General features: G+C 32.8%; 4 protein-coding genes across 11 annotated transcripts; 2 read left to right on the top strand and 2 right to left on the bottom strand.

Moving 5' to 3' along the window:
* The first annotated feature begins 417 nt into the window (after nt 1–417).
* On the top strand, nt 418–4,488 carry LOC137834593 (uncharacterized). Of its 4 annotated transcripts, XM_068642644.1 has the most exons (8): nt 449–575; nt 726–781; nt 1,058–1,162; nt 2,368–2,435; nt 2,650–2,763; nt 2,873–3,035; nt 3,940–4,092; nt 4,178–4,488. In XM_068642644.1, exons 3-8 carry the CDS (start codon nt 1,088–1,090, stop codon nt 4,202–4,204), a joined length of 600 nt encoding a protein of 199 aa, XP_068498745.1. In that variant the 5' UTR covers nt 449–575; nt 726–781; nt 1,058–1,087; the 3' UTR covers nt 4,205–4,488. The 4 variants fall into 4 exon arrangements, with proteins under 4 accessions (XP_068498744.1, XP_068498747.1, XP_068498746.1 ...); XM_068642643.1 differs by lacking the exon at nt 726–781 and having other exon boundaries at nt 418–575; XM_068642646.1 differs by lacking the exon at nt 726–781 and having other exon boundaries at nt 431–547.
* A 9,396-nt stretch (nt 4,489–13,884) lies between these two features.
* Nucleotides 13,885–18,523, top strand: LOC137834603 (uncharacterized). Of its 4 annotated transcripts, none has more exons than XR_011084928.1 (6): nt 13,885–14,127; nt 14,213–14,285; nt 15,023–15,088; nt 15,630–16,230; nt 16,384–16,442; nt 16,997–18,523. XR_011084928.1 is itself a non-coding variant. In XM_068642670.1 (6 exons), exons 1-5 carry the CDS (start codon nt 14,081–14,083, stop codon nt 16,407–16,409), a joined length of 420 nt encoding a protein of 139 aa, XP_068498771.1. In that variant the 5' UTR covers nt 13,885–14,080; the 3' UTR covers nt 16,410–16,442; nt 16,997–18,523. The 4 variants fall into 4 exon arrangements, 3 of the variants coding, with proteins under 3 accessions (XP_068498771.1, XP_068498769.1, XP_068498770.1); XM_068642670.1 differs by having other exon boundaries at nt 15,630–15,837; XM_068642668.1 differs by having other exon boundaries at nt 15,630–15,958.
* LOC137834604 (photosystem I reaction center subunit V, chloroplastic) lies at nt 17,808–18,455 on the bottom strand. Its single transcript, XM_068642671.1, has one exon. The coding sequence runs from the start codon at nt 18,453–18,455 to the stop codon at nt 17,970–17,972; it is 486 nt and encodes a 161-aa protein (XP_068498772.1). The 3' UTR covers nt 17,808–17,969.
* A 1,249-nt stretch (nt 18,524–19,772) lies between the features above and the next one.
* LOC137834592 (uncharacterized WD repeat-containing protein C2A9.03-like) lies at nt 19,773–24,207 on the bottom strand. 2 transcript variants are annotated; one of them, XM_068642641.1, is made up of 10 exons: nt 24,136–24,207; nt 23,357–23,529; nt 22,994–23,161; nt 22,792–22,878; nt 22,235–22,369; nt 22,006–22,116; nt 21,293–21,384; nt 21,099–21,204; nt 20,595–20,681; nt 19,773–20,504 (listed from the first exon to the last, which is right to left on the bottom strand). In XM_068642641.1, the coding sequence occupies exons 2-10, from the start codon at nt 23,498–23,500 to the stop codon at nt 20,091–20,093; spliced, it is 1,344 nt and encodes a 447-aa protein (XP_068498742.1). In that variant the 5' UTR covers nt 23,501–23,529; nt 24,136–24,207; the 3' UTR covers nt 19,773–20,090. The 2 variants fall into 2 exon arrangements, with proteins under 2 accessions (XP_068498742.1, XP_068498743.1); XM_068642642.1 differs by having other exon boundaries at nt 23,986–24,142.
* Nucleotides 24,208–26,528: the final 2,321 nt, after the last annotated feature.

The following is a 26,528-nucleotide window of genomic DNA, read 5'->3' as shown; positions in this document are numbered from 1 at the left end:
AAAGAAACTATTAGTGGTTAAAAATAATATTATTTATAGTAGAGAAACTATTTTCATTGAAGTATAGTTTAAATGAATATTATAATATAGAAATTTGTTGATTTTTTATTATTTACAGTAAACTAATTTTTTTATTATAAATATTTTGATTTCAAGTCTTGATATAATATCATTAGTTATAATATCAGGAATTAACGGAAAAAGATATATTTAAACTGATATAACTCTAAAACAGATGGTGTCAATGTTTCGATTTCAAATAAAAAAAATTATATCACTATAATTAATTACTGCATCCGATGGAGGTTAGGGGAATAATAAATAACTTTTTTTCTATAAATAAAAGAAAATCTAAAATTTGTATTAAAAAAAGCAAAAAATCAATTTAATATTAAATTGGAGGGAAAAAACATATTTAACTTTAGAGCCAAATTCTCACAAACAGATCAAATTGTGCTTATTTTCCCCTTTCAGCGAAAATCGTGCCCTAACCTCAACATTTGGTATTTTTGAGCTTCATATCGGAGTTGAATCGAAGAACGGGAAGGTTCGTTGACAATCGCGAGTGAAGGGCGGTGAGAAAGTGATTTTGAATTTCGTTTTACCTTCAATCCTCAATCTACATGCATTCTCACTGTATTCCATGTAATCCATAATTCAAGCATAATAATCATTCATCAAATTGTTTCTGTAAACTCATTTTATCTATTTCTTAATACCCTCAGATTTTACTTAGGAGTTTAGTTATTTCAACTGTGTGAATTTACAATGCAATAGTAAGGTATGTCATCTAACATTTTATTAGTTGTCTTTGATGTCATGTTTTGGTTGCTTGCTGGTTGGATTTGTAGTTATATATATATTACCAATATTGAAGCTATTTTTTGTAATCAAAGTCACTAAAATTTTGAGTAGTAGACTCATTTTTTAATCATTACATTATTATACCTAGTATAATTACTCATTTTTCATTTTTATGTTCCAGCTTTTGACTGTTCATGCTTAATTATTTCCAATTAAATGTGCTTTTGTCAATTTTATTGTTTTCTGTTTTCAGGGCTGTCTATTGGAGGTTTGAACTTTGAACATGTATGGGAGAACAGCTTGCCAACTTGTGAAAGAATTTGCAAGTGGAGATAAGGGCCAGCTTGTGTCATTCAATGTAAGTCCAGTTCTTCATTTTAATTGGTTGTTCTTATTTTTATTTTCTACAATTGTTGGGTTATGTTGGAACTGCCTTGTATAATGGAATATCAACTGGTATGTTGGGAAGCAGATTTGATTGCAAACACCCCTATCCGCCTTAGTTGGGTTATGTTTGAATGTTCTTTATGGGTGCTTTAATTGCAGTCTCAAAGGTGGGGTCTAGTTTCATAGACTAGAGATATGGCTTAAGAGCTTGTTTGGGTAAACTTGTGTCTAGAAGTACTTAACTGGCCATACATAGAGCTCATAAAGCTTGGGTAGTTTTCACATTACTAACTAGTTTTGTGAGATCAAGTTTGACCTTAGGTTCAAATTCTGAAATTGGTACTCTTGTGTGAGTGATATATTTTCTTATTAAGTCTTGAAATAAATTTGGAAAAGCTTGGATGAACCATGCTTGAATTTTATGCATCTGGGGATTTCTAATTGTATCTAATGGCGGCCAATGTTACTGGTGCGTGGTGATGGTAATTTGTGTTATGAAAATCTGTCACTGTAACCTAACTGAGGATGCTTTAATTCTTCTTAAATGCCCCCTTTGCCTGTTTACCATGACCTTTATCCTCAACTACAATACTGGAACTGTATCTGGATCTATACTACTTTCTTTGGATTAACTGGATATGATTCTTTGCTGCTTCAAAAGGTTCAAGTTAGTGAGTGTAATCCGACTCTGTATGTTATGGCAAGTCAACAACCTTTAAAAGTTGTTTGTGAGATGAAATTTGAAATTGTTTGCATGGATAATGTCTTTTTAATTTGATTCAGGATTCTTGTTGCTATTTCACATATGAAATCTTTTTTCTTAAATTCATTAACTGTTTGTCTGTTTAGGTCTGTTTTAAATTTCTCAATCATTTATATCATTTTCATACATCCCCCACTCTGAAGTGGAAAAAAAAGCTTCGAGAAGCTACCCTAATTGCAGTCAGAACTTATCATGGTCCATCGGGGTTCATCATGTTTTAGTTTATGGTATCACCATCCTAGATGGTGAAGTAATTTTTATGTATGATACTGCTATTTAATTCTTTTATTTTCTTTACTCTTATTTTTTATCTGCTATTACCTTTTCCCATGGATTTGTAACTCAGTATCCACTCTTTATATTGGTATGCTACGTGCATACTTTGGTTGATTATTTTGACTATAATCTTGTAGAGTGACTTGTTTCAACAAGTAGTAGCAGAATGCAGTCAACATCACCTTGAACTTCAGTCCTTGATAAGGTAACATTAGTGTGCTTCCTGCTTCTTTTTTGTGTCCCCCTTTTCTACATTGGAGTGTGCTATTTCATATATTTTGAATGCGAGCTTGTGTGTGATGAAACTGTATTACAAACTTAAGTGATGGATCATAAAGTCGCATACGTATTTTCCTTGAACATCACTTTTCATAGCAGTATCCTATCCCATTTGAGCATGTGCTGTTCTGTGTAAACAGGAAGATACAGGAAGAAGGTTTGGATATCCAAACAGCAAGAAATGCAGATCACTACGGAGCCCTTATCCACCATCTTGCTTTAGTTCGTAATAAACGTTGCCTAATGGCCTATGTGTAAGTATCTCTTTGAAATGCTATGTACCATTAAGCATAGTTATTGTTGTTATTACTGTATTTTGTAATCTATCTGCATTCTGAAATTCTCTAACATGTCTCTCTGTAGGTATAATCGAGCAGAAATAATACGTAACTTATTATGGAAGATAGGGCATGTGCTTCCTCAAGAAATTGAAGAGAAGCTTTCTCATGCGGAGGAAGAACATTTCCGGAAGCATTCTACAGCATTGAAATCTTATATGTCGAAAGTGATGGTTGATCTTACTGTGGTAACTTCTCCCTCTCCTTCCCCCATTTCCTTCCTTTTCTCCCACCACACGAACACACATGCACATGTATACACACATAAAGAGATATACAGAGTTCAGTTACACATGTGCATCGTCATAGTTTCCAAGATGTTCTGTCTGTAATTAATGCCTTGTTAAGTAATTTCAGTCTAGGTGCTTGTGATTATTGATTGATAAGGAACTTCTTTTCGTTGTGCTATAAAACTATCTCTAGTTTTAATTCCATGTTTGTGGCGAAAACTTCTATGAATCTAGTTATTGCTCTAATAATATAAGCAAGGGTTCATCATGGAGATACTTGTTTGGGTGCACCTTAAGATCTTTTGCAGAATGAATAGGAGAAATTGGTTCATAGTAATCTTGGTGGTTAAGAATCATGCTTCTAATGACTTCACTATACATGAATGAATTCAAATGTAATTTTGTATCATTGTTCAATGATTCTTTTAGTTCTTACTTTTCACCAATTTTCATGAAAAAAATTGAGGTCACAAGACCTTAAATTTTTAAGTGAAAAGAAATTCTTCTTATTTGATTATTCCACCTGCATTTGTCACTCGATCATTCAATGCATGTACTCTATTCATGTTATGTTTCTATTTTTCTAAAATAAAGACTCCACAAACTTACATATAAACTACCAGTTTTGTTTTGTATGATTTCTACTAAAGTTGTTTCATCAATTTCCAGTTTAAATTGTTACATCGAAAACTGCATATCATCTATATGTTATATTTAAAGTGATTTTTCATTGTATTTGAATCTTATAATTCAGTACACAATTATGATTTCCTATTCAAAACTGTTCAACGATTCATGAATCTGGATTCTAACCTTGCAGTAAAGTACTATGTTTTCACTCATAAAATCTGCATTTTAATAGGATATGGTACCACCAAAAGATCCTTACATCAAAGTAAGGGTTCTTGATGACATTGGAGACGGCATTATGCTCAGTGATGATAAGACTGCAAATTTTGCCTGCCATTCAATGCATCTTCTGAAGAGAACTGATGCTGAGCAATTTGTCTCACGGGTTAAGTGTCTTGCACCTAAAGATTTAGATTGCATTATGGTTTGAAATGCGATCTAATTTTTCCTGTTTTCTGAAATATGAACAGGGCCAAATGGAGGAACTCACGGGTTGAGCTTGTAGGCTTTTTACCTAGAGGATATGTATATGTAATATTTTCCAAAACTTTTAATGACATTCTTTTCAATTTCGCTCATGTTGCATTTAGAACAAGGACTAAAACTTCATTTATTTGTGATTTGGAATACGAGATTCAAAAATGTATTCTGGATTACTTAATCCAGAACATGTTTTTAGATTACGAAATTCAAAAACACATATTAGGTTACGATTTGAAATGTTTATGATTTCCAAAAACACATATTAGGGTACAATTTGAAATGTTTATGATTTCCAAAAGATTGTTTCTTCTTCCACTTCCATATTTTTGTCATACACATTTATCTCTTAAAATTATTTAAGAGATGAATACATATTTAAAATTGTTTAAGACAAACACACGTGAAAGTTTGTCAGCAAAAAAGAAAATAAACATAACATCAAAATTTTTGCTTTTATGTGCTTCCATATGCACATTTAGAGATAACTCAAGAGTATGTTGCATGAGTTTGCTCATATATCTAATACATTCATAACTCCAAAGTATGTTGTATTGAGTTTGCTCATGTTATCACATAGGCATTGATTAACACAAGACTAAACTATTAAAATAAACTATCATGATTCATACATTATATGTTTATATAACTAAATACTGAAATACATAATCTCTATTCATCATACGCATACACACATTCATAAGGATGTCTTTTGTAAAATTTAGGCCTTTTGCTGTTTCAATAAATGGAACCTCAATAAAATAATGGTTTAAATAACCTTAGTTTGTATACTTTCTACACTTTTTCTTTTAGTTCTTTCTTATGTATACAAGTTCTATATGTATGTCACTAAAAAAACAATAATTTGTTTTTGTTTTTTTTAAACCCAAGTTCGTTGGGATAATATCACTAAGGCCAATAATTGTATTTAAGTATTATTTATTTTGAAGTTTGGAGTTTCATCACGATTTTATTCTTAAAATACATTTCAGAGAAAATTAAGAAAAAAATGTGTATTTAAATTATCCCGATGACAAAAGTAATCGAACTGATGTGATCGGTTAATCCTGTTGAGAGTTAGTGATCGAAAGACTTTCAGGGACAAAGAAGACAGAAAGTCAAGAGATTGTCCTACTTTAAAGAATACAACACCTCGAACTGAGTGAAGAAAGGGTAACCATAAATCCTACCGTGAACCTTAAACGCTAAGTCATAAACCTTGAACGATGTAAGAATATTAAAAATAACATAACAATTCTCATATAAACATTTTTTTCCTATATTAATTTGTTGTTTGTTAAGTAATTTTGTTAACTTTAAGTGCTATAACATAATCACAATATAAATTGAGAAAATCATAAATAAATAAATTATACTTATAAAGAATATTTTAAACTCTTTTAAAAGCACACAATTTATAAGCATTAAAAGATAAAAAATATTAATTGTGGAGAGACTAAATAGTAGGGTTTTTGTGTGTAGAACTACAATATAAAAGGGTGTGCAAGTATGAATTAACTAACTAAATAAACCTAAGATTATTTTTTTTTTAAATCAAAATATTAAAATACTTTATAATAAAACTGGTTTTTCGAAAACAAAACGTCTTGACTTTTCTCCTCCGTATCTTCTTTTTGTGATTTGTTTATGGATGTGCCTTCTTACCTGGGTGCAAACAACATATGAAAATACTTGTCTGAATTTTTTCAGCGCAATACGGACCTAGAATAAAATTTCAAAAAGTAGGGCGAAATTTCACAAGTTTTGGTAGAGCATAACCTTGGTTTGCATAAAATTTCTGAAAAATTCTCCGGAAATAGTTTTTTCCTGAAATTCCACGTAACAATGTCCACCGAATTTGGGACAAAACGCGACAAATTTCAGGTCAAACGGATGAGTATTCACCCACGAAAAAAATCAAACAGTTTCACACACAAACGAACTTTCCTTTCGTCCCTGACAGTGATGAATAAAAAAATTATTGTCAATCTTGTGGGACGAATCTGGGGCTCAAATCTCAGCCAAAACTCAGTAGACACGGTGAAGAACGTTTGGTAAAAATTTCAGACCAAAATACCCAAGGAGTAAGGCGTAGTAAGTCCCAGACCGAGAGTGAACAAAACTAGTTTTCTAAAAACTAAACGTCCTGACTTTCCTCCCCGTATCTTCTTTTTGTGATTTGTTTATGGACGTGCCTCCTTACCTGAGTGCAAAAAACATATGAAAGTACTTGTCAGAATTTTTTCATCGTAATACAATCCTAGAATAAAATTTTAGAAAGTACGTAGAAATTTCACAAGTTTTGGTAAAGGATAGCCTTGTTTTGCACAAAATTTGTGAAAAATTCTCCCCAAATTAGTTTTTTCCTAAAATTCCATGTAAGAATCTCCACTTAATTTGGGGCAAAACGCGACAAATTTCAGGTCAAACGAATGAGTATTCACCCATGAAAAAAATCAAACAGTTTCACACACAAACGAACCTTCCTTTCGGCCCTGGCAGTGATGAATAAAAAATTTATTCCCAATCTTGTGGGACAAATATGGGGATAAAATCTCAGCCAAAACTCAGTAGACACAGTGAAGAATGTCTGGTAAAAATGTCAGACCAAAATACCTAAGGAGTAAGGCGTAGTAAGTCCCAGACCGAGAGTGAACAAAACTGGTTTCCGAAAACAAAACGTCCTAACTTTTCTCCCCCGTATCTTCTTTTTGTAATTTTTTTATAGACGTGCCTCCTTACCTGGGTGCAAACAACATAGGAAAGCACTCGTCTCAATTTTTTTCAGCGTAATACGGACCCAAAATATAATTTCAGAAAGTAGGGCAAAATTTCAAGAGTTTTGGAAAAGGATAGCCTTCGTTTGCACAAAATTTCTGAAAAATTCTTCCAAAATGGTTTTTTCCCGAAATTTCGCATAAGAATCTCCACTGAATTTGGGACAAAACGCGACAAATTTCAGGTCAAACGGATGAGTATTCACCCAGGAAAAAAATCAAACAGTTTCACACACGAATGAACCTTCCTTTCAGCCCGGGCAGTGATGAATAAAAAGTTTATTGCGAATGTTTTGGGACGAGTCTGGGGTTCAAATCTCGGCCGAAACTCAATAGACACAATGACGAATGTCTGGTAAAATTTTCAGACCAAGATACCCAAGGAGTAAGGCGCAGTAAGTCCCAGACCGAGAGTGAACAAAACTGGTTTTTCGAAAACAAAACGTCTGGGCTTTTTTCTCGCGTATCTTATTTTTGTGATTCGTTTATGGACGTGCCTCCTTACCTTGGTACAAACAACATAAGAAAGTACTTGTCTGAATTTTTTTCAGCAGAATACGAACCCAGAATAAGATTTCAGAAAGTAGGGCGAAATTTCACAAGTTTTGGTATATCGCCTTGGTTTGCACAAAATTTATGAAAAATTCTCCCGAAATAGTTTTTTCCTGAAATTCCACGTAAGAATATCCTCTGAATTTGGGACACAACGCGACAAATTTCAGGCCAAATGGACGAGTATTCACCTACGAAAAAAATCAAACAGTTTCACACACAAACGAACCTTCCTTTCGGCTTGACAATGATGAATAAAAAATTTATTGCCAATCTTGTGGGACGAATCTGTGGCTCAAATCTCAGCCAAAACATAGTAGACATAGTCACGAACGTCTGGTAAAAATTTCTGACCAAAATACAAAAGGAGTAAGGCGTAGTAAGTCCCAGACCGAGAGCGAACAAAACTGGTTTTCCGAAAACAAAACGTCTTGGCTTTTCTCCCCCGTATCTTCTTTTTGTGATTTGTTTATGGACGTGCCTCCTTACCTGGGTGCAAAAAACATATGAAAGTACTTGTCTGAATTTTTTTCAGGGCAATACGGACTTAAAATACAATTTCAGAAAGTAGGGCAAAATTTCACGAGTTTTGGTAGAGGATAGCTTTGGTTTGCACAAAAATTCTGAAAAATTCTCCACAAATAGATTTTTTCTGAAATTCCACCTAAGAATCTTCACTGAATTTGGGACATAATGCGACAAATTTTAGGTCAAACGGATGAGTATTCACCCACGAAAAAAATCAAACAGTTTCGCACACAAACGAACCTTCCTTTTAGCCCGGGCAGTAATGAATAAAAAATTTATTACGAATCTTGTGGGACGATTCTGGGGCTCAAATCTCAGGCGAAACTCAATAGACACAATGACGAATGTCTGGTAAAAATTTCAGACCAAAATACCCAAGGAGGAAGGCGCAGTAAGTCCCAGACCGAGAGTGAACAAAACCGGTTTTCTGAAAACAAAACGTCCTGGCTTTTCTTCACCGTATCTTCCTTCTGTGATTTGTTTATGGACGTGCATCCTTACCTGGGTGCAGACAACATACGAAAGTACTTGTGTGAATTTTTTCAGCGCATTACGGACCCGGAAAAAAATTGCAGAAATTAGGGTGAAATTTCACAAGTTTTGCTAAAGGATAGCCTTGGTTTGCACAAAATTTTTGAAAAATTCTCCCAAAATGGTTTTTTCCCGAAATTCAGCGTAAGAGTCTTCACTGAATTTGGGGCAAAACGCGACAGATTTCAGGTCAAACGGATGAGTAATCACCCAGGAAAAAAATCAAACAGTTTCACACACGAACGAACCTTCCTTTCAGCTCGGGCAGTGATGAATAAAAAATTCATTGCGAATCTTGTGGGACGATTCTGGGGCTCAAATCTCAGTTGAAACTCAAAAGACACAATGACGAATGTCTGGTAAAAATTTCAGACCAAAATACCCAAGGAGTAAGGCGCACTGAGTCCCAGACCGAGAGTGAACAAAATCGGTTTTCCGATAACAAAACGTCCTGGTTTTTCTTCACCGTATCTTCCTTCTGTCATTTGTTTATGGACGTGCATCCTTACCTGGGTGCAAACAACATACAAAAGTACTTGTGTGAATTTTTTTAGCGAATTACGGACCCGGAAAAAAATTGCAGAAATTAGGGTGAAATTTCACAAGTTTTGCTAGAGGATAGCCTTGGTTTGCACAAAATTTATGAAAAATTCTTCTGAAATGGTTTTTTCCCGAAATTCCGCGTAAGAGTCTCCACTAAATTTGGGACAAAACGCGACTGATTTCAGGTCAAACGGATGAGTATTCACCCAGGAAAAAAATCAAACAGTTTCACACACGAACGAACCTTCCTTTCATCCCGGGCAGTCATGAATAAAGAATTTATTGCGAATCTTGTGGGACGAGTCTGGGGCTCAAATCTCAGCCGACACTCAATAGACACAATGACAAATGTCTGGTAAAAATTTCAGACCAAAATACCCAAGGAGTAAGGCGCAGTAAGTCTCAGACCGAGAGTGAACAAAACCGGTTTTCCGAAAACAAAACGTTCTGGCTTTTTTTCCCCGTATCTTCCTTCTGTGATTTGTTTATGGATGTGCCTCCTTACCTGCGTGCAGACAACATACGAAAGTACTTGTTTGAATTTTTTCAGCGCATTACGAACCCGGAAAAAAATTGCAGAAATTAGGGTGAAATTTCACAAGTTTTGCTAGAGGATAGCCTTGGTTTGCACAAAATTTCTGAAAAATTCTCCCGAAATGGTTTTTTCTCGAAATTCAGCGTAAGAGTCGCCACTGAATTTGGGACAAAACGCGACAGAGTTCAGGTCAAACGGATGAGTATTCACCCAGGAAAAAAATCAAACAGTTTCAGACAATAACGAACCTTCCTTTCAGCCCGGGCAGTGATGAATAAAAAATTTATTGTCAATCTTGTGGGACGAGTCTGGGGCTCAAATCTCAGCCGAAACTCAATAGACACAATGAAGAATGTCTGGTAAAAATTTCAGACCAAAATACCCAAGGAGTAAGGCGCAGTAAGTCCCAGATCGAGAGTGAACAAAACCGGTTTTCCGAAAACAAAACGTCCTGGCTTTTCTTCCCCGTATCTTCCTTCTGTGATTTGTTTATGGACGTGCATCCTTACCTGGGTGCAGACAACATACGAAAGTACTTGTGTGAATTTTTTCAGCGCATTACGGACCCGAAAAAAAATTGTAGAAATTAGGACGAAATTTCACAAGTTTTGCTAGAGAATAGCCTTTGTTTGCACAAAATTTCTGAAAAATTCTTCCGAAATGGTTTTTTCCCGAAATTTTCCGCGTAAGAGTCTCCACTGAATTTGGGATAAAGCGCGACTGATTTCAGGTCAAACGGATGAGTATTCACCCAGGAAAAAAATCAAACAGTTTCACACACGAACGAACCTTCCTTTCAGCTCGGGCAGTGATGAATAAAAAATTCATTGCGAATCTTGTGGGACGATTCTGGGGCTCAAATCTCAGTTGAAACTCAAAAGACACAATGACGAATGTCTGGTAAAAATTTCAGACCAAAATACCCAAGGAGTAAGGCGCACTGAGTCCCAGACCGAGAGTGAACAAAATCGGTTTTCCGATAACAAAACGTCCTGGCTTTTCTTCACCGTATCTTCCTTCTGTCATTTGTTTATGGACGTGCATCCTTACCTGGGTGCAAACAACATACAAAAGTACTTGTGTGAATTTTTTTAGCGAATTACGGACCCGGAAAAAAATTGCAGAAATTAGGGTGAAATTTCACAAGTTTTGCTAGAGGATAGCCTTGGTTTGCACAAAATTTATGAAAAATTCTTCTGAAATGGTTTTTTCCCGAAATTCCGCATAAGAGTCTCCACTAAATTTGGGACAAAACGCGACTGATTTCAGGTCAAACGGATGAGTATTCACCCAGGAAAAAAATCAAACAGTTTCACACACGAACGAACCTTCCTTTCAGCCCGGGCAGTCATGAATAAAGAATTTATTGTGAATCTTGTGGGACGAGTCTGGGGCTCAAATCTCAGCCGACACTCAATAGACACAATGACAAATCTCTGGTAAAAATTTCAGACCAAAATACCCAAGGAGTAAGGCGCAGTAAGTCTCAGACCGAGAGTGAACAAAACCGGTTTTCCGAAAACAAAACGTTCTGGCTTTTTTTCCCCGTATCTTCCTTCTGTGATTTGTTTATGGATGTGCCTCCTTACCTGCGTGCAGACAACATACGAAAGTACTTGTTTGAATTTTTTCAGCGCATTACGGACCCGGAAAAAAATTGCAGAAATTAGGGTGAAATTTCACAAGTTTTGCTAGAGGATAGCCTTGGTTTGCACAAAATTTCTGAAAAATTCTCCCGAAATGGTTTTTCCCGAAATTCCGCGTAAGAGTCTCCACTGAATTTGGGACAAAACGCGACTGATTTCAGGTCAAACGGATGAGTATTCACCCAGGAAAAAAATCAAACAGTTTCACACACGACCGAACCTTCTTTTCAGCCCGGGCAGTGATGAATAAAAAATTTATTGCGAATCTTGTGGGAAGAGTCTGGGGCTCAAAACTCAGCCAAAACTCAATAGACACAGTGACGAACGTCTGGTAAAAATTTCAAACCAAAATACCCAAGGAGTAAGGTGCAGTAAATCTCAGACCGAGAGTGAAAACTAACAATAAATGTGTATCTGTATTTATTATTTTTATTATCTAAATATGTGAAAATAAATAAAATAATTTTTAAAATTAAAAAATATTTTAATAAGTACTGAAATTACAAAATAATAAAAGTAAAATAATTTACATAAAAAAAAACAATTATAATAAAAAATCTCCTTTATATACACTAGCGGGAACACAGGCACTTACGTGCCTGTGTATCCGCTTTTTTATTTTTATATAATTATATTTAATAGTAAAATTGAATAAACAATATTATTATTCACACATTACATTTATATTATTAGTAAAAGTGAAAAAAAAAATACAAAACAATTATTAGTGTATAGTAATGTTCTTATACCTTTAGAGCAAACATTATTCACCTTTCCTACTCTCTTCTTCAACATTACTTTGTTAATTTTAGAATAGAGTTCCCTTGAACCAAAAGTTTGGTCTTCTCACATTCCTCAACATGATTACAAAATAATAATCTTAGGAACACACAATTCTCAAATTATTATTCATACATTACACTTATATTTATTAAAAAAATTTAAGTGTTTGGAAAAGACTTTAGAGTTTGAAAATTTAAAATTTTTGAAAATATAAAATTTTAAATTTTAAATTTTTAAATTTAAAAAAAATAAGAAATGACACAATGTACATATTAATGAAATAAAATAAATATTGATATAAGAATAAGATACGAATTGAGGAAAGTTAAAGAGTCCCCTTTATATATAGGTATAGATATATTAAAAAAAAATCTCTATAAATATTTTTAAGTATATTTACTTTTTTTCTAATTTAATCTTATATCAATATTTTATTTTATTATTTTTTTGGTATTTTTTTTCTGTAGTTAATAGAGTAGTTATTAGTTTTTTAAGATTTTAATAAAATATCTATAAAAAATAATTGATAGAGTAGTTACATAAAAAAAAATTGAATTCAAATAAATTAATTGATAGGGTAGTTACAGAACAATTTTTTTGAATTTAAACAAAATAATTAAAAAAAACAGTTAATAAGTAATTATGAAACATTTTTTAAAATTTAAATAAAATAATTAAGAGGAGTTGAGAGATAAAAATTTTAAATTTTAAATTTTAAATTTTTAAATTTTAATATAAATTGTAAATTTTAAATTTTAGTATAGATGGGGAAAAAATAGCGTAAATGAAAAATATCTTTTGAAAATATTTTGCAAAATGTGAAAATAAATATATAAAATATGATAATATTTAAAAAAAATTAAAATATCTTTCTTTCAAAGGCTTGAATAAAATCAGAATTAAAAGCATAATTAGATAAAAGAAAATCAACAGAAACAGAAAAAAATGGAAAGAGAGGAACGAAAACTAACATTTTATATTCATATCAGAAGAATAACAATGGAGTAACATTTTATATTCACATCAGAAGAGTAACATTTTTAGTGTTCAGTATATCCTTCTCTCGATTTTCATATTCTACTTTATAATTGAAAAACAACACTTAAAAAACACTTATTGAATGGTTTCGTGGCTTTGGAACGACGAAAGTACAACTTCTGGTAATTTAAATATGAAAATAGAAAGTTTGAGATATAAAATTTAAACTGTTCACAAAATGACAAATAAAATAAGATGAAAAACAACACTTACTCGTGATTCTGGAACGGAAGTGGTTCAAAGTGGTTCTGGAACGGAAGTGGTTCAAAGTTGTTCTGGAACGGAAGTGGTTCGAAGTGGTTCTGGAACAGAAGTGCGATTTCTTCTAGAAAGTTGATGGGATAAAAGTGAAGATGATCGGGAGAAAAAGATGAGAGAAAGTTTGATGGGATAAAAGTGAAGATGATCTGGAGAAAAATATGATAGAAAGTTTGATTGGATAAAAGTGAAGATAAACGGGAGAAAAAGATGCAATTGTACAATGCTCCTGAACAAATCTCACTCTACAAATATTTAGTTTTAAATATAAACTCTTTGAGATATAAAATTTAAATTTTTCACAAAATAACAAATAAAATAAGATATAAAGATAAAGATAAAATTTAAATAAAATAAGATGGTAGTTAAAAAGGGAATCCCCTTTATATATAGATATAGATATAATAAAATAAAAATAAAATATAAATAAATTTGTGTGTATCAAAACAGTTATAAAAGAAAAATCCTTTTATATATAAGCTATAGATAAAAAGATATGTTAATTACCAATAGTATAAATATGAAAAAAAGCAAGAAAATTCATTAGAAAATCCTGAAAACCCAGACAATAACGAAAGTTGATTCTTTTATATTGAAGTAATTCGTTTTTCCCAATTTCGTCCTTTTTCTAGGGTTTATACGAATTTCTCAGCATTCCGAAGAACCCCTTTTCAAATTGGAGTGTCAATTTCCATTATCGTTATGGAATTCCGAAATTTTGACCCAAGACACACCGGGGAGTTAGTGAAGTACATTTTCTTCAACCAACACTTGTTTTGTTCACTATTTTGATTGACTTGAATTGCTCTTAATTTCATGATTCTGCGTTAACAGGCACATGGATAGGAGGAATGAGGTTCTTATGGAAGCATATAGATCGATGTTCCATGAATTAAGAAAACTTCAGGTTTTTATGTTTCCACTGTTTTGATTTTCCCAGTTTTCAATTTGGTTTTTAGGGTTTGCAGTTTTGCATCACTTGACTTGTATTTTTGTTTCTCCACTTTTTTTCTTCTGCTATGCTACCGGTTTAGCAAAAAATAAGTAAAAATTACTTTTTGTTGTTTATTTTTCTTTTGAGACTTGATCCCAATTTGTTTGGAATTGATAGTGGAAGGATGTTGTTTGTTTGTCTGATTAAAAGAATAGAGGGTTTTTGGTAGTAGCAAAGCAATTCCATGTGTGATGTAAAGTGCTTTCAATTGGGAATCTGGTACTAGTTTCTGGTTGTAGTTGTGTATTAATTAACGCGTGATTGTAGCTCATTTGATATCAGTCTCTTGCTCTAAATAAAGAACAATTTATCTTACAGATCCAGTTCACTTGATATCTTGTTTTAATCTCATGTCATTTTTCCCCTAATCCCTTTGTTCATCGATGTTAGCAGCTCTTTATCTGATTTATCTTCTAAATTGTATGTTTATGATACACTTTTTTTATGGTTTTTGCCTACTTTTAAGTTGAATCCTCCACCCCTCATTAGATAGCATGGTGGCTGTCATGTTCACCATCTTTTTCAGCCTGGGGAGAAGGGTGTTAATATTTCAGGACATAATTAACTTCATTTGATCTTTCATTGAAACCATGTTCTTGTGGTCATCTACATCGACATGAATTATGGAATTTTTGGAGTTTGATTTTCAGGTTGAAGAAGAAATGCTTATGCGCAAGATGCATGAAGTTATGTCAAATCATGGTCTCACCACAAGGGTATGTTGATCTGCACATCTCATTATTACTCCATTAAAAGTAATATTCCTTAAGTCTGTCCAAAATATTTAGTTGATAATTTGTATTTCCTTTTTCATGTTTAATAACGATCTTATTGTTGATGGTTTAATAATTTTAGTTCAAAAGGGTGTTAGTTATGGGAACCCATTTCCTATGGTTCTTGAACAGCTTAAAAACATTTGAAGGTTTACACTAGGAGGCCCAAGTTCCTAAAGACCAGCACAAACTTACAGGAATCACTATTAGGGAGAAGTGAGGAGTTAGTTATAGGAGAATGAAAGGAGATGCAATCTGATATATAGGGTAAGAGGGAATAAATGGGGGGTGGATATGATTTGAGATTATTGTGATTGGATTGGATTGGATCCAAGAGGCGTGTGTGGCTTGGGGTCTTGGCTCTTATTTTCTTGTAATCCCTTCCTTGTTAGTAAACAATAATACAATTCCATTTCAGATAGGAATAGTTTATTTTATTTGTTGCTTTCTTTGAGAGTCAAATTCAAGTGCTTCTGACATGCAGGTAGATGAAAAAGAACCAGTTGCTCCTGAAGCAATACTAGCAACTACAGAAGAGCAGCGAAATGGAAAGACAATTTCTGAGTGGCTCATCCGTTGGAAAGCTCAACCAGTGGAGAAGGCAACTTGGGAGGCAGCAGAGACTATCAAAGAGAAGTTCCCTTCTTTCTGCCTCGAGGACAAGGCCGAAACTAGCGAGGGCGGTCTTGATGGTAACTCATTGCCTATAGTTCTTGCACAACCTACAAGTGAGAAACCTCTTTTGGTCTACTCTAGGAGGTCCAAGGCCCATGTGCCTGAGACTAGCACAACCTTCCAGGAATCACTATTGGGGTAAGGGGGGAGTTACTTATAGAAAGGGGAAATAAAAGATAATTTTGTATACAGGGAGGGAGAAAAAGAGGAGCTTGGCCCTTATTTTTTTGTAATTTCTTCGAATTCTATTTACAGTAATACAATTCCATTTCAGATAGGAATAGTTCCTTTCATTGGCCATAGATGGAAGGAAATAGAGGTACTGTTATGAGTTATACACAAAGGAAGTTGGGAAAAAGGCATACAGCTTTGTTTTGAATTCTAAGATGTGACTGAGGAGTTCTCTAAATGTTAGTTTCCTTTCGTGTTGTTTCTGAATTCCCAAGGGAAGACTTGTATCTGTTGTTGCCTTGTAGTTTGGGATTTCAATTAATTAAACCATTAGCAATTTCTATTTAATTCTTGGTGTTTGTAATTGAGTCTCATCAATTTTTTTATTGTAGGTGGACGAGGAATTACTTTTAAGTAAGCAGTTAAGAACAAATGGCCTCTGTCTTTTTGTGTAAGCTATTTTTCACCAAATTCTAGCAATATTTCAATCAACAGCTTTTGATGCATAAAATTCCCATTAAATCTTTTCAACAAGTTTTATAACCAGACTCCAAGGATAATAAATTGAAATACTACCAAAAAGGTGAATGCATTTTTTTAAGTATTTGCATTTCATTTTTTTGTTAGTGCTGAATACAATTAGTTGATCCATGTCATAGCCAACCCCACCTAAAAGGAAAAGCTGGTTATTTTTTTGTTTTCTGATCACTCAATAATTCCCCTTAGTAAGTGCAAAGTATTTTATTGGTCTAGGAATAAATGAAACATGATTTGTGAGGTGGTTATGGCACTTGTTTTTAGTTTGGGTAATTCTACTAGTAGTTTATTGGTTTCTCAAGAGGTTGAGTCATGATAAGTTGAATTGATTTTGCACTTACAGAATAAATCCTTAGCAAATACCACAGTGAAACCTCAATGACAAACTGCATTTGGCTCTGCAACTGGGGTTTGAAGAGTATTTGAATGATGCTCTGATATCTATTTTGATTTTTGATTCTTGTGCAGAATAATCGCAATCCTAGAGCTTATAATAGTGGAACGTATTAACCCATCCCAATTTGAAGCTAAAGAGGAACAGTGAAGGAGACATCAAGTGTATAAAGTCAACATACTCTTTTTTTGTTCAACAAAATTATCCTTTGTATATTTAGTTTCCAATTGTTATAACCCAATAACCAGAAGATAAATAAATGGTGCTTTCACTGTACAGAATACCCAATTTCAAGTTCAAAACTAATTTTCTCACCAGTGATCGATCTTCTCAGCCAAAATACGCTTATTATAGTAGATTGTTCACCCATGCATGTACCAATTAAGCTTTTTAAACGGTTTATGACTTATTTCAACTGCAACTTCGAGGTTTTTGGGTAAACTGTAACCATAATTATGATTGTTTTAATTCACAATATCAAGAACATCACCAAATTGCATGCAAGGTTTTAAAAATATGGTTTACAACTGTTTATTCTAGTGCAACTTCAAGGTTTTTGGGGGGCATCTGCAACCATAATTGTGATAATATTTGTTCACAATTTCTCACAGCATAAAAGAATATGACCAATATGACATGGCGACATCTGTAATTTAGAACATTAGCATAAACAAAACAAGAACACTTGGTAGTCAATTAGTAAATTGTGAAGTCAAGATTCAAAAGAAGTATGTCCACAAAATACTTTATGAATAAAATTGACATCAACAAATGATCACTGAACCTTATGAGATAATTTCTGAATGCATAATTGCACAGACGACCACATAGAAAAAGAAGAATTGACACAGCAGACCAGAATTAAGAGAGTTCAAATTCAACATATTTAGAGAAGTCCCATTTTTCATTAATCATAGCAAACCAAATTAGAATATGCTGAAGTTGTTGGCATCTTAGAGAGAACCTATACATCATGACATTACAATACTACTACCAAGAAAAATGATAAAGGGAAAAGGGAACAAGCACTTTGGAACATGATGGTGATCAACCAAAGAATGCAGGGTCATAGCCATTGCTAGTGGTGGCCAAGATATAGTAAGCAACAACATGGCCTATGGAACCCCAAGCCAAGACATCAACTATGTTGAATCCAACAGGGTCATTGGATTTGAGGAGACTGACATACTCCTTGGCACGTGAGTCACCAGCCTCAAAGTGTGTGAGCCCGTTCTGCTCAGGGACTTGCTTTGCCACGTTCTCCCTTTGGAAGTTGAAGAACACAAACCTCCCCAAGAAGAGGGAGAGGCCAGTGCTGAGGCTTATCACAAGGGCTGAGTTGAGTTCAGCCTTCACAACACCACTACCACGAGGGACCCTTTTGGAGGTGCTCACTCTGGCTGAGGCTGTGGACCTTGTGAGGGGTCTCAGACCCTGAAAGCACACGTTGGAGGGCTTCACATGATGCTGCTTTTGGATGGTGGCAGATAAGGCTGCAGAAGTTGATATCATGGATGAAGCTGAGGCTGCCATTTTGATGATTTAGGTGTGGACTTGAAGGTAACAAAGATAAGAGAATTGTGCAGAATGGAGGAGTAGGTGGATAGAAGCATATATGAGAAGGGATCATATACCATGAAAAGGGTTGGTTGGAGAGACAGATAAGATGCATTTTGATTGTAAGCCATGGAATAAAGATTTGCCTCATGACATGGCTTGGTTTTATTGGCTAGTTTTGGATCACAGATATTTTATTGCTTTATCTTTATTGTTTTAATTGGCTAGCTTCTATTCCCAGTTGAATCAGTACTATAATTGCTTGCTAGTCACCACAGATGTAATTAATGTTTGCATACTTACATAAAACTAAAATAGGACTGTTAATTTAATTAACATCACATTTATTTTATTAAAGCTTTTTATTAAAACTTTTATATTAGACATCACGCAAACGCAATATCTTAAATAACAACAATCGATTACATGGAAAAAAAATATTATTAAAAAATAAAGAGAATAAAAAAAAAATATAAGAAAACTAAATATTATTAAAAAATAAAGAAAATATAAAAAAAACTATACTAAAATCCATATATTAAAAAAATATACATAAATAAACTATATATATTCTAAAAAATTAAGAACATATTAGATAGAATGAAGGAACACTTTCCATAAAAAGACTAAATTTATTATTGATCATACTAACAAATTGTTGATTAATTAATACAATATGGACTTGAAAAAAGAAATTTTATTTGTATTTCGAAAGGCCTAAATTTTTATTCGGATAAATTAATTACAAAAAGGTAGAGTTAACCAGTATTGCACCCAAAATTAAACATTTTTTTTACCCACATAGCTCTTACCTTTACCAAAATAATGTTCTCAAGTTTCGATTGGAGAAGCAAAATTTTAATAGCTGTTGCCATTTAACAATGGTACATGTCAATAAATCCACAATCTTCAGCCGTACTTCTATTGTTACCTTGGAATAAAAATCACTTTTTATGGCTCAAAGGTGACAGATTATAATCCAAATACTACACAAAATTATAAACTTTGCTTCAACAAGTAACCAGTTTTACCACACAAAACTCATTGGCCATATCGTGGCATCACCTCCTCAGATGGACAAGAGGGGCACACAAACAAAAGGAAAAAAAAGGGGAAATGAGATAAAATATCTGATAAAATATCTACTTTTTCTGACTTCCAAACCCACCACTTTTTAGTTATCTGTTATAATTTCTACGCGAAAAACTAAAAGCTGTATCCTCAGAGGAAAATCCATTATTTTCCCTTCAAAAATTTACTCTTGCACTAAAACATTAAGAGGACAGGTGAGAGTGGCAAGAAGCAAAGAACATCATGAATTATATGCTCAATATAATCTGCCTCCACAGACAGAAGCTTTTTAAAGTAAATACTGATATTCTCAGCATCACAAAGCAGCCACATACAACATATTTTACTTTCCATCCCATTTTCACTAACATCACCTTCTAGTCTCCTGTACATCCCCTCCCTTTCCACACACTGATAACAACACATCCTACCACTACTGTATAGAGAACATTAGCAGGATACTTAATTTATACATAAAACCAACTCAGCACAATCAGAAACTAAAGTAAGTTGTCATTTATTGCTCCTTGAATATTGAAGTTAAATTAGTGCATCAAGGTATGTATAATTTCGACGCCGGCTATACTCAAGAAGGCTACCATAAGTGCGATCCCAGACCCCAATAAACAAGGACTCGGTGTCTGGACTGAAAGATAGGCCTGATATCTCACCAAAGAAATCAATTTCCTGTTCCTTCTCATACCCACTTTTTACATCATAGACATGTACAAAATCTGCAGGCTCTGCCACAGCCACATACTTGCCATCTGAGGAATACCTGATTGAACGGATGGCTCCAAGGTTGCTCTTCAGCACAGCCACTGACTTGGATAAATTCCGCATGTCCCAAATTCGGCAGGTTTTATCCTGGTTTCCAGTGGCAAAGGTCATGCCATCGGGATGCCATGATGATGCGAATGAGTAATCAAAGTGCCCAGATAGGTTAACGACTGTCTGCAAAACAAAAAATATCATACTAAAAAAAATTTCCATCATAAGCTCCCTTGGGGTACAACATCGGTTGTTGGACAAAAAGGGAGTTACCTTTCCACTTTGGGAGTCCACCAACACACCTTCAGGATTGTCTCCAACAATTAGTAGTAGTTTACCATTTGGACTGAGAGAAGTGTGCTGCAGTAAATGGAGACACAGGGAAAATAAATTAGAGAGCAAGGGAATGGTAGAAAACCACTAACATGTATGATCCAAAAGAAAGATTATCCACATTACTACTGGCTTGTTACATGATCATATTCCAAAGGCAGAGTCATTGACACTCCCATTCTCCTGTTATTCTAAAAATTGTTTAAAGATTTCCAGATAATAGTTAGAGGGGTGCGCGAATGCACAACAGATACTGCCAATTGCCCATTCCATATTGCCAATGTAGGCAACATATCCTATTAGAAAATTGCTCCTTAATGCAAGACAATGTAATCTGATGCAAACAAATGGAAATGCAATTTCCAAAGGAACAGAACTAAAGTATCCATCTATCAGTATTGGGAGGGGAGAGGGAAATGAAGAGAAAAAATTGTCAGGACTCACATTCACAGGCCAGGGAAAACGAAAATGGTTAGAAAGCTGAAATTTCTCCATGTCAAAGTCTCTGACTCCAGAATCGTTATTTGCGGCTGTGAAATGAACTGCACCACTAAAAATCATAAAACAAGTACATTAAACTTGGCGCCTATATCCATAATTCATATGGAAAAACCACTGGAAGAAGAAAAACTATATACCTAGGAGAAGTATAAATCTCAATGGCATTGGTGATAGCATTATCATCAAATGTTGTTCTTGTGCAAAAGCTAACACCAGGTCGATCTAGGTGCTGCATTCCAGTAACAAAGGATATAAAATCTTGATATCTGTTGATGGTTCTAAAACCAAGAACAATTCCTATGAGGGACAAGTTAGCAGCATCTGGCAGAGTAACTATAAAACATAAGCATGTACAGTCTAATCTATGGATATATACATTTGCAAATGCCTAATAGACAATGAATGAATGAAAAGATTATCCAACCAATGCTTGTGAAGAGAAGCTGAAAAATTAAAGACTAGGATGCATAATGAAGAAGAAAGAAGTATCAAATCAACAGTAAAGTACTCCACCAATATCAAATACGAATAACAGGTTTGATGACATGAAAGCCTGGAAGATATGGTTCAACTCGTAGGATCCTATGATTGTATTATTTAACCATGATCCTAACAACAATGGCTTAAATACCATATTAAGAACAAACTGGACCTAACCAAAATGTATCTAACTAAAATGTTGATTTGATAAGGTCAGTTGTATAACTAAAATGTTGAACATCATAACATGTTTCATAAAATGCCCAGAGATCCAGGAGCACAATTTACACTTACAAGTTACAAGTTACAAATGTATCTACCACAGATTACAAAAGTAAACATGCCTAAAACAAGCATATCATCAAATTACCTTACAAATAAGTTCACCCTGAAATCCACCGGCAACTAGAAGCTTCTCTCTCACTGCAAGAGTACTGACTTGAGTGTGAGTAAATCCTTCTAACAGACTTTCAGGATGTTTCTGACAATAAAAAAGTGATAACTTGGAAGATTAAGATTGTGATTGATCAATTTTATCATAAATTTATGCAATGAACAATCACACGTCTATGATGTTCATTTGTACAAGGGATATTAACCTCTGATGGTGCAACGTGCCCTGAAACATTAAGAACTTCTGAACTTTTGCAAGTCATAGAGGACCAGTGCATTATCGAAAACTGAGACATAAGGTATACATCATGCTTTGATGTAGCCCATACTAAATTCCTTAACTGAAAAATCATTTAAAAATTAAATAATGTTAGTCAACTGTCAACAAAACTGTGCAGCAGCTACACTATCTGTATTGTTTTTAGCTAATTTTGAATCCGTTCTAACATTTTAAGAAATTTGGCTAATTTCAACATAAGGTGCATTAGGCACCAAAATAGGTAGTTATAGTACTGGTATGCTCATGTTCCGTCTCAGTCATATCAGCAGGCTTTCATTGGAGGGAGAGTGTTGTAGACTTAAGAGTACTTCTGCAAACTTTGATTATATACTTGAATGCTTTTTTTTTCTTTTTCTTACAATAACAAGTTCTTAACAACTTCATAGAAATAGAATAAACAGAGCCAACATGCAGCAAGATGTCACGGTGTACCCTAAAACTTAAAGCATGCTACTTGATAGAAACCAGAATAGAAACAGCTACCTGAAAATGAAGAATAGTTGACTTTACTGATCTTGTATTTTTTTTGAAGTCATAAAATGAGCATCCTTTTCTGGTATTCTTACAATCCTGCACGTGATAATAGACAGGTTAAATGGTGTTATATTGTTGTGCTTCTGAAAAAACGACCTTGACTAGAGAGAAAATCAATCAAAGTGTCTTCTCTAAAGATATCAATTGTTACCTTCCCCGATAGGTCTCCCGAACCAAGGATATTTTCATAATTCTTGTACTGCTCAAGCCTAGTTCGCCGATATCGTTCTCTGGTGATGCTAAGGTTATCCCAAGGAATTCCCTGAATGTCTTGCCCTCTTCTAGCCTGAGCAGCTGTAGTGTCTACTACCTTGTCACTCTGTACCAAAACCACAACATTAGTCCTAGAAATCTAAGGATAACTCTGTATACATAGTTGACATTTGCTTGATGAATCATTGAAGTAGGAGGAAGGTAATTTGACATCACCAATGACTGAAAATGATTAATCATTATAGGAAACATACTCATCAACATTGTCTTCATAAAACAGCACAACCAGTAATTTACTAACCGAGTAATCAAATTCATCTGCATCAGATTCTACACCACCCCTTTCTCCTTCACCAATAGATTCATCGTCCACATCATCTTCCACATCCTCCATTTCACATTCATCCGCCATGTATTCAGCATCACCCTCGTGGTGATGGGACATTTTCTGCCCAAGTAATTAGAATTTAGAACCTGTAACAATAAGAATGATGAAAAAAATTAGAAAATCACCGGCAAACAATAGTCCAGTAACCACAACTGGGTCCAAAAGTTACATGTATAAGTAAACAAATAAATGAACAAAAACAAAAAAAAATAATAGTCCAGTAACCACAATTTCTATGAACCCATTAACAGAAAATAATAATCTTTACACAGCCCAGAAATTAGGGTTCGGATAAAATACCCTCCAAAATCACACAAATAAAATCAAGGGCATTTTTACAAAAAAAAATGATAAATTTAACAGTTTTTTTCCAAATTCATTTAAAACTTAATAACCAATATCAACCCAGACCTGGGGTTTTGACATAATATAGCCCAAAATTACATTACAAGCAAATTAAGGCCATTTTATTTAGATAATTTCTCAATATTCATCTAGAAATTGACGATATTTGCGTAAAATTATTACAACAAACAACAAACCTCGTTCTGGGAAATTAATATATCAAAAGTAAAATTGAAAAAAAATAAAGAAAATTGGAAGAAAGAATAATTGAGCTGAAAACAAAAAGAAAGGAATTGAAAAACGGAAAGGATTGAAGAAAAAAAGAGATTTGAGAGATTGATGCGAACCCTTGTTGGAAGGAGCTGTCTCGATCTCAGCACTCAGAAATGCAAATTAACGAATGAATATAAATAAACAAATTATCTCAAAACTATAATAAATAAATAAATAAAATTATTAATTTAATTTTCTGTTTCTTTTTTTTACTGCATATGAAGTTTTAAATTTTAATTATTCTGTTATTCTCTAATACCAAAATTAACCATCTGGTAAATGATATCTTAATATCGAGAAATGAAATGTTAAATTATATGAACTAAAAATACTTTTTTATAGATATAAACTATTATAATAGGTATATTATAAAAATTATTTACTTGTTTAAACCTTTAGAAAACTACATTATTTTAAAACTTATGTTAAAAAAAGTCGTGTTTATATAAAATAACTAAAAGTAAATTACATTACAGTACACTTGAATTTTATATTATTACTATCAAATATTCAAACATTTTTGTAATATTCAGAAGAAGAAAGTTTACAAAAAAAAATAACAAAAAACATATAATGTAGACACTAAAAACAAATTTTAAATTTTAAATTATTCATATTTTATTTAAAAAATTAGAAAAAGTTGTTTGTATATTAATTTTACAAATTTTGTTTTTGAAAATATTTTATTTTTAAATTTATATTAAGAATAAATAGAACAAGAAAAAAAAGACATTTCTTAAAATAATTTCAACAAAAACATTTATACAATTGTTTATTTTTCAAATACATTTATTTAAATGAAATACAAAATAATTTAAAGCAATAATATGAATACTAAATTATTGATTTAAAAAAATATATAGATAAATTAAAGTTTAAATAAGTAATGATTACTCTAATATATATAGATAAACTTTTTCACTTTAAATTAAAAATAAGACACAAACATCAACTACTTTAACTTAAATCATAAATATTTTTTATGGTTCGGATTTTTAGATAGTCACTTTAAAAAGTTCCTTCTTAGTTACAAAATATTATTAATCCAGTATAGGCTATATGAGTCCCTAATAGTTTATCGGATAAATTGATAAGTTGGACATTCTCAACCCACCGAGCAAAATCGGTAATTTCTTGGTCACGACCAGTTAAAGTTAAAGTTCCATTAAAGAACATTTCTTCGTGGTAGATCCACACATAGATACCTTCGTTTAAGATAATAATTTTGGTGTAGAAAGTCTCAAATTCAAGATAAGTAAAATTGTTCAGAAAAAATCTCTTTATAAATCAACTACATAACTATGTGGAGATTGTGAACAAACTCTCCATAGAACAAGAGGATGATGATATTATCACTCTACAACAAATCATGCAAATAGCGGATGACTTGAGGCAACAAACAATGAAAGTTGACAAAATGTCAAAGAGACTCACCAAGAATAGAAGCAACTTCATAAATATAATGAAGAGTTGCAACAAACATTTCATCAAAAGGTTCAAGGAAGAATGTCGAATTTCAAGTTTGAGACCATCATTACATGGTTTAGAAGATTGATTAAATTTTCAATTTGTTTAATTCAAAATGCATTTTCAGACTTAAAGATGTTTTACGAATTACACATCCAAAAATATATCTTTAACTACATCATTCAATGTATTTTTCACATTTGAAAATGTATTTCGAATTATAAAAAAAAAAATTATCATAAATTGCATAATTTAAATTTCATAATTATATTTTAGGATTAGCATCACTATTTTTCTACATCCACTTTATAACTCTCAATAATACTTTAAATTTTTTACATCATTTAATTATAAATTTATTTTTTATTGTTAAAACTGTCACATCAAAAATTATATATAAGTGAAGGAGTTGTTAAAATATAATTTTTCATTCTATTATCTAAAAGTTAAAATTATATAATATCAAATTTGTCTGGTGTTTTAAATTATACATCCATCCATTGTAATCATGGATTGCATGATCCAAAATGCAGTTGACTTAAATAATATAATTTACAATTTTATTTAACATGAAATTATTCTTCTAAATTATTCAAATTAAAATACTTTTGAATTGTATAGTTGAAAAGTAACTAAGAAATCACTACCACCTGTATAATTCCTATATTCTTTAAAAAAAGTTGAAAATTTTAAGTAATTTCAACTCTTACATAATCTTCACCTCCAATAATATTTTTTACGGGATTTAATGTGAATAATAAGAACTCAAAAAGTAAAGACACCAAAGACAATATCAAATGTTTTAAAACTTAAATGAATTATTAAAAAAAAAGAATAAAATTGACATTTAAAATAAAAAATAAAAAAATAAAATATATAAAATAGAGAAACTATATATACTTTATCAACCGTTTTTAGACCTACGATATGTAGCAGAGAAACTGACACAGACACGAATACGAAGATATGATCATCTCTATAATGTAGACACTGACATAGA

This window comes from Phaseolus vulgaris, chromosome 5, assembly GCF_000499845.2.
Source record: "Phaseolus vulgaris cultivar G19833 chromosome 5, P. vulgaris v2.0, whole genome shotgun sequence".
NCBI lineage: Eukaryota > Viridiplantae > Streptophyta > Magnoliopsida > Fabales > Fabaceae > Phaseolus > Phaseolus vulgaris.
Note: the sequence above shows the minus strand (reverse complement) of the source record. Positions and strands in the feature narration are given on the sequence as shown.

What these genes read in the sequence shown, in the direction of transcription:
- LOC137834593 (XM_068642643.1), top strand. Translation starts at nt 1,088, where the DNA reads ATGTATGGGAGAACAGCTTGCCAACTTGTGAAAGAATTTGCAAGTGGA. An exon ending in GCCAGCTTGTGTCATTCAAT is followed by an intron (nt 1,163 to 2,367) that starts GTAAGTCCAGTT and finishes ATAATCTTGTAG; the next exon opens with AGTGACTTGTTTCAACAAGT. An exon ending in CTGAGCAATTTGTCTCACGG is followed by an intron (nt 4,093 to 4,177) that starts GTTAAGTGTCTT and finishes AAATATGAACAG; the next exon opens with GGCCAAATGGAGGAACTCAC.
- LOC137834603 (XM_068642668.1), top strand. Translation starts at nt 14,081, where the DNA reads ATGGAATTCCGAAATTTTGACCCAAGACACACCGGGGAGTTAGTGAA. An exon ending in CACACCGGGGAGTTAGTGAA is followed by an intron (nt 14,128 to 14,212) that starts GTACATTTTCTT and finishes CTGCGTTAACAG; the next exon opens with GCACATGGATAGGAGGAATG. An exon ending in ATCATGGTCTCACCACAAGG is followed by an intron (nt 15,089 to 15,629) that starts GTATGTTGATCT and finishes TCTGACATGCAG; the next exon opens with GTAGATGAAAAAGAACCAGT.
- LOC137834604 (XM_068642671.1), bottom strand. Translation starts at nt 18,455, where the DNA reads ATGGCAGCCTCAGCTTCATCCATGATATCAACTTCTGCAGCCTTATCT.
- LOC137834592 (XM_068642641.1), bottom strand. Translation starts at nt 23,500, where the DNA reads ATGTCCCATCACCACGAGGGTGATGCTGAATACATGGCGGATGAATGT. An exon ending in GGCACGTTGCACCATCAGAG is followed by an intron (nt 22,117 to 22,234) that starts GTTAATATCCCT and finishes TTTTATTGTCAG; the next exon opens with AAACATCCTGAAAGTCTGTT. An exon ending in GAGATTTATACTTCTCCTAG is followed by an intron (nt 21,205 to 21,292) that starts GTATATAGTTTT and finishes TATGATTTTTAG; the next exon opens with TGGTGCAGTTCATTTCACAG.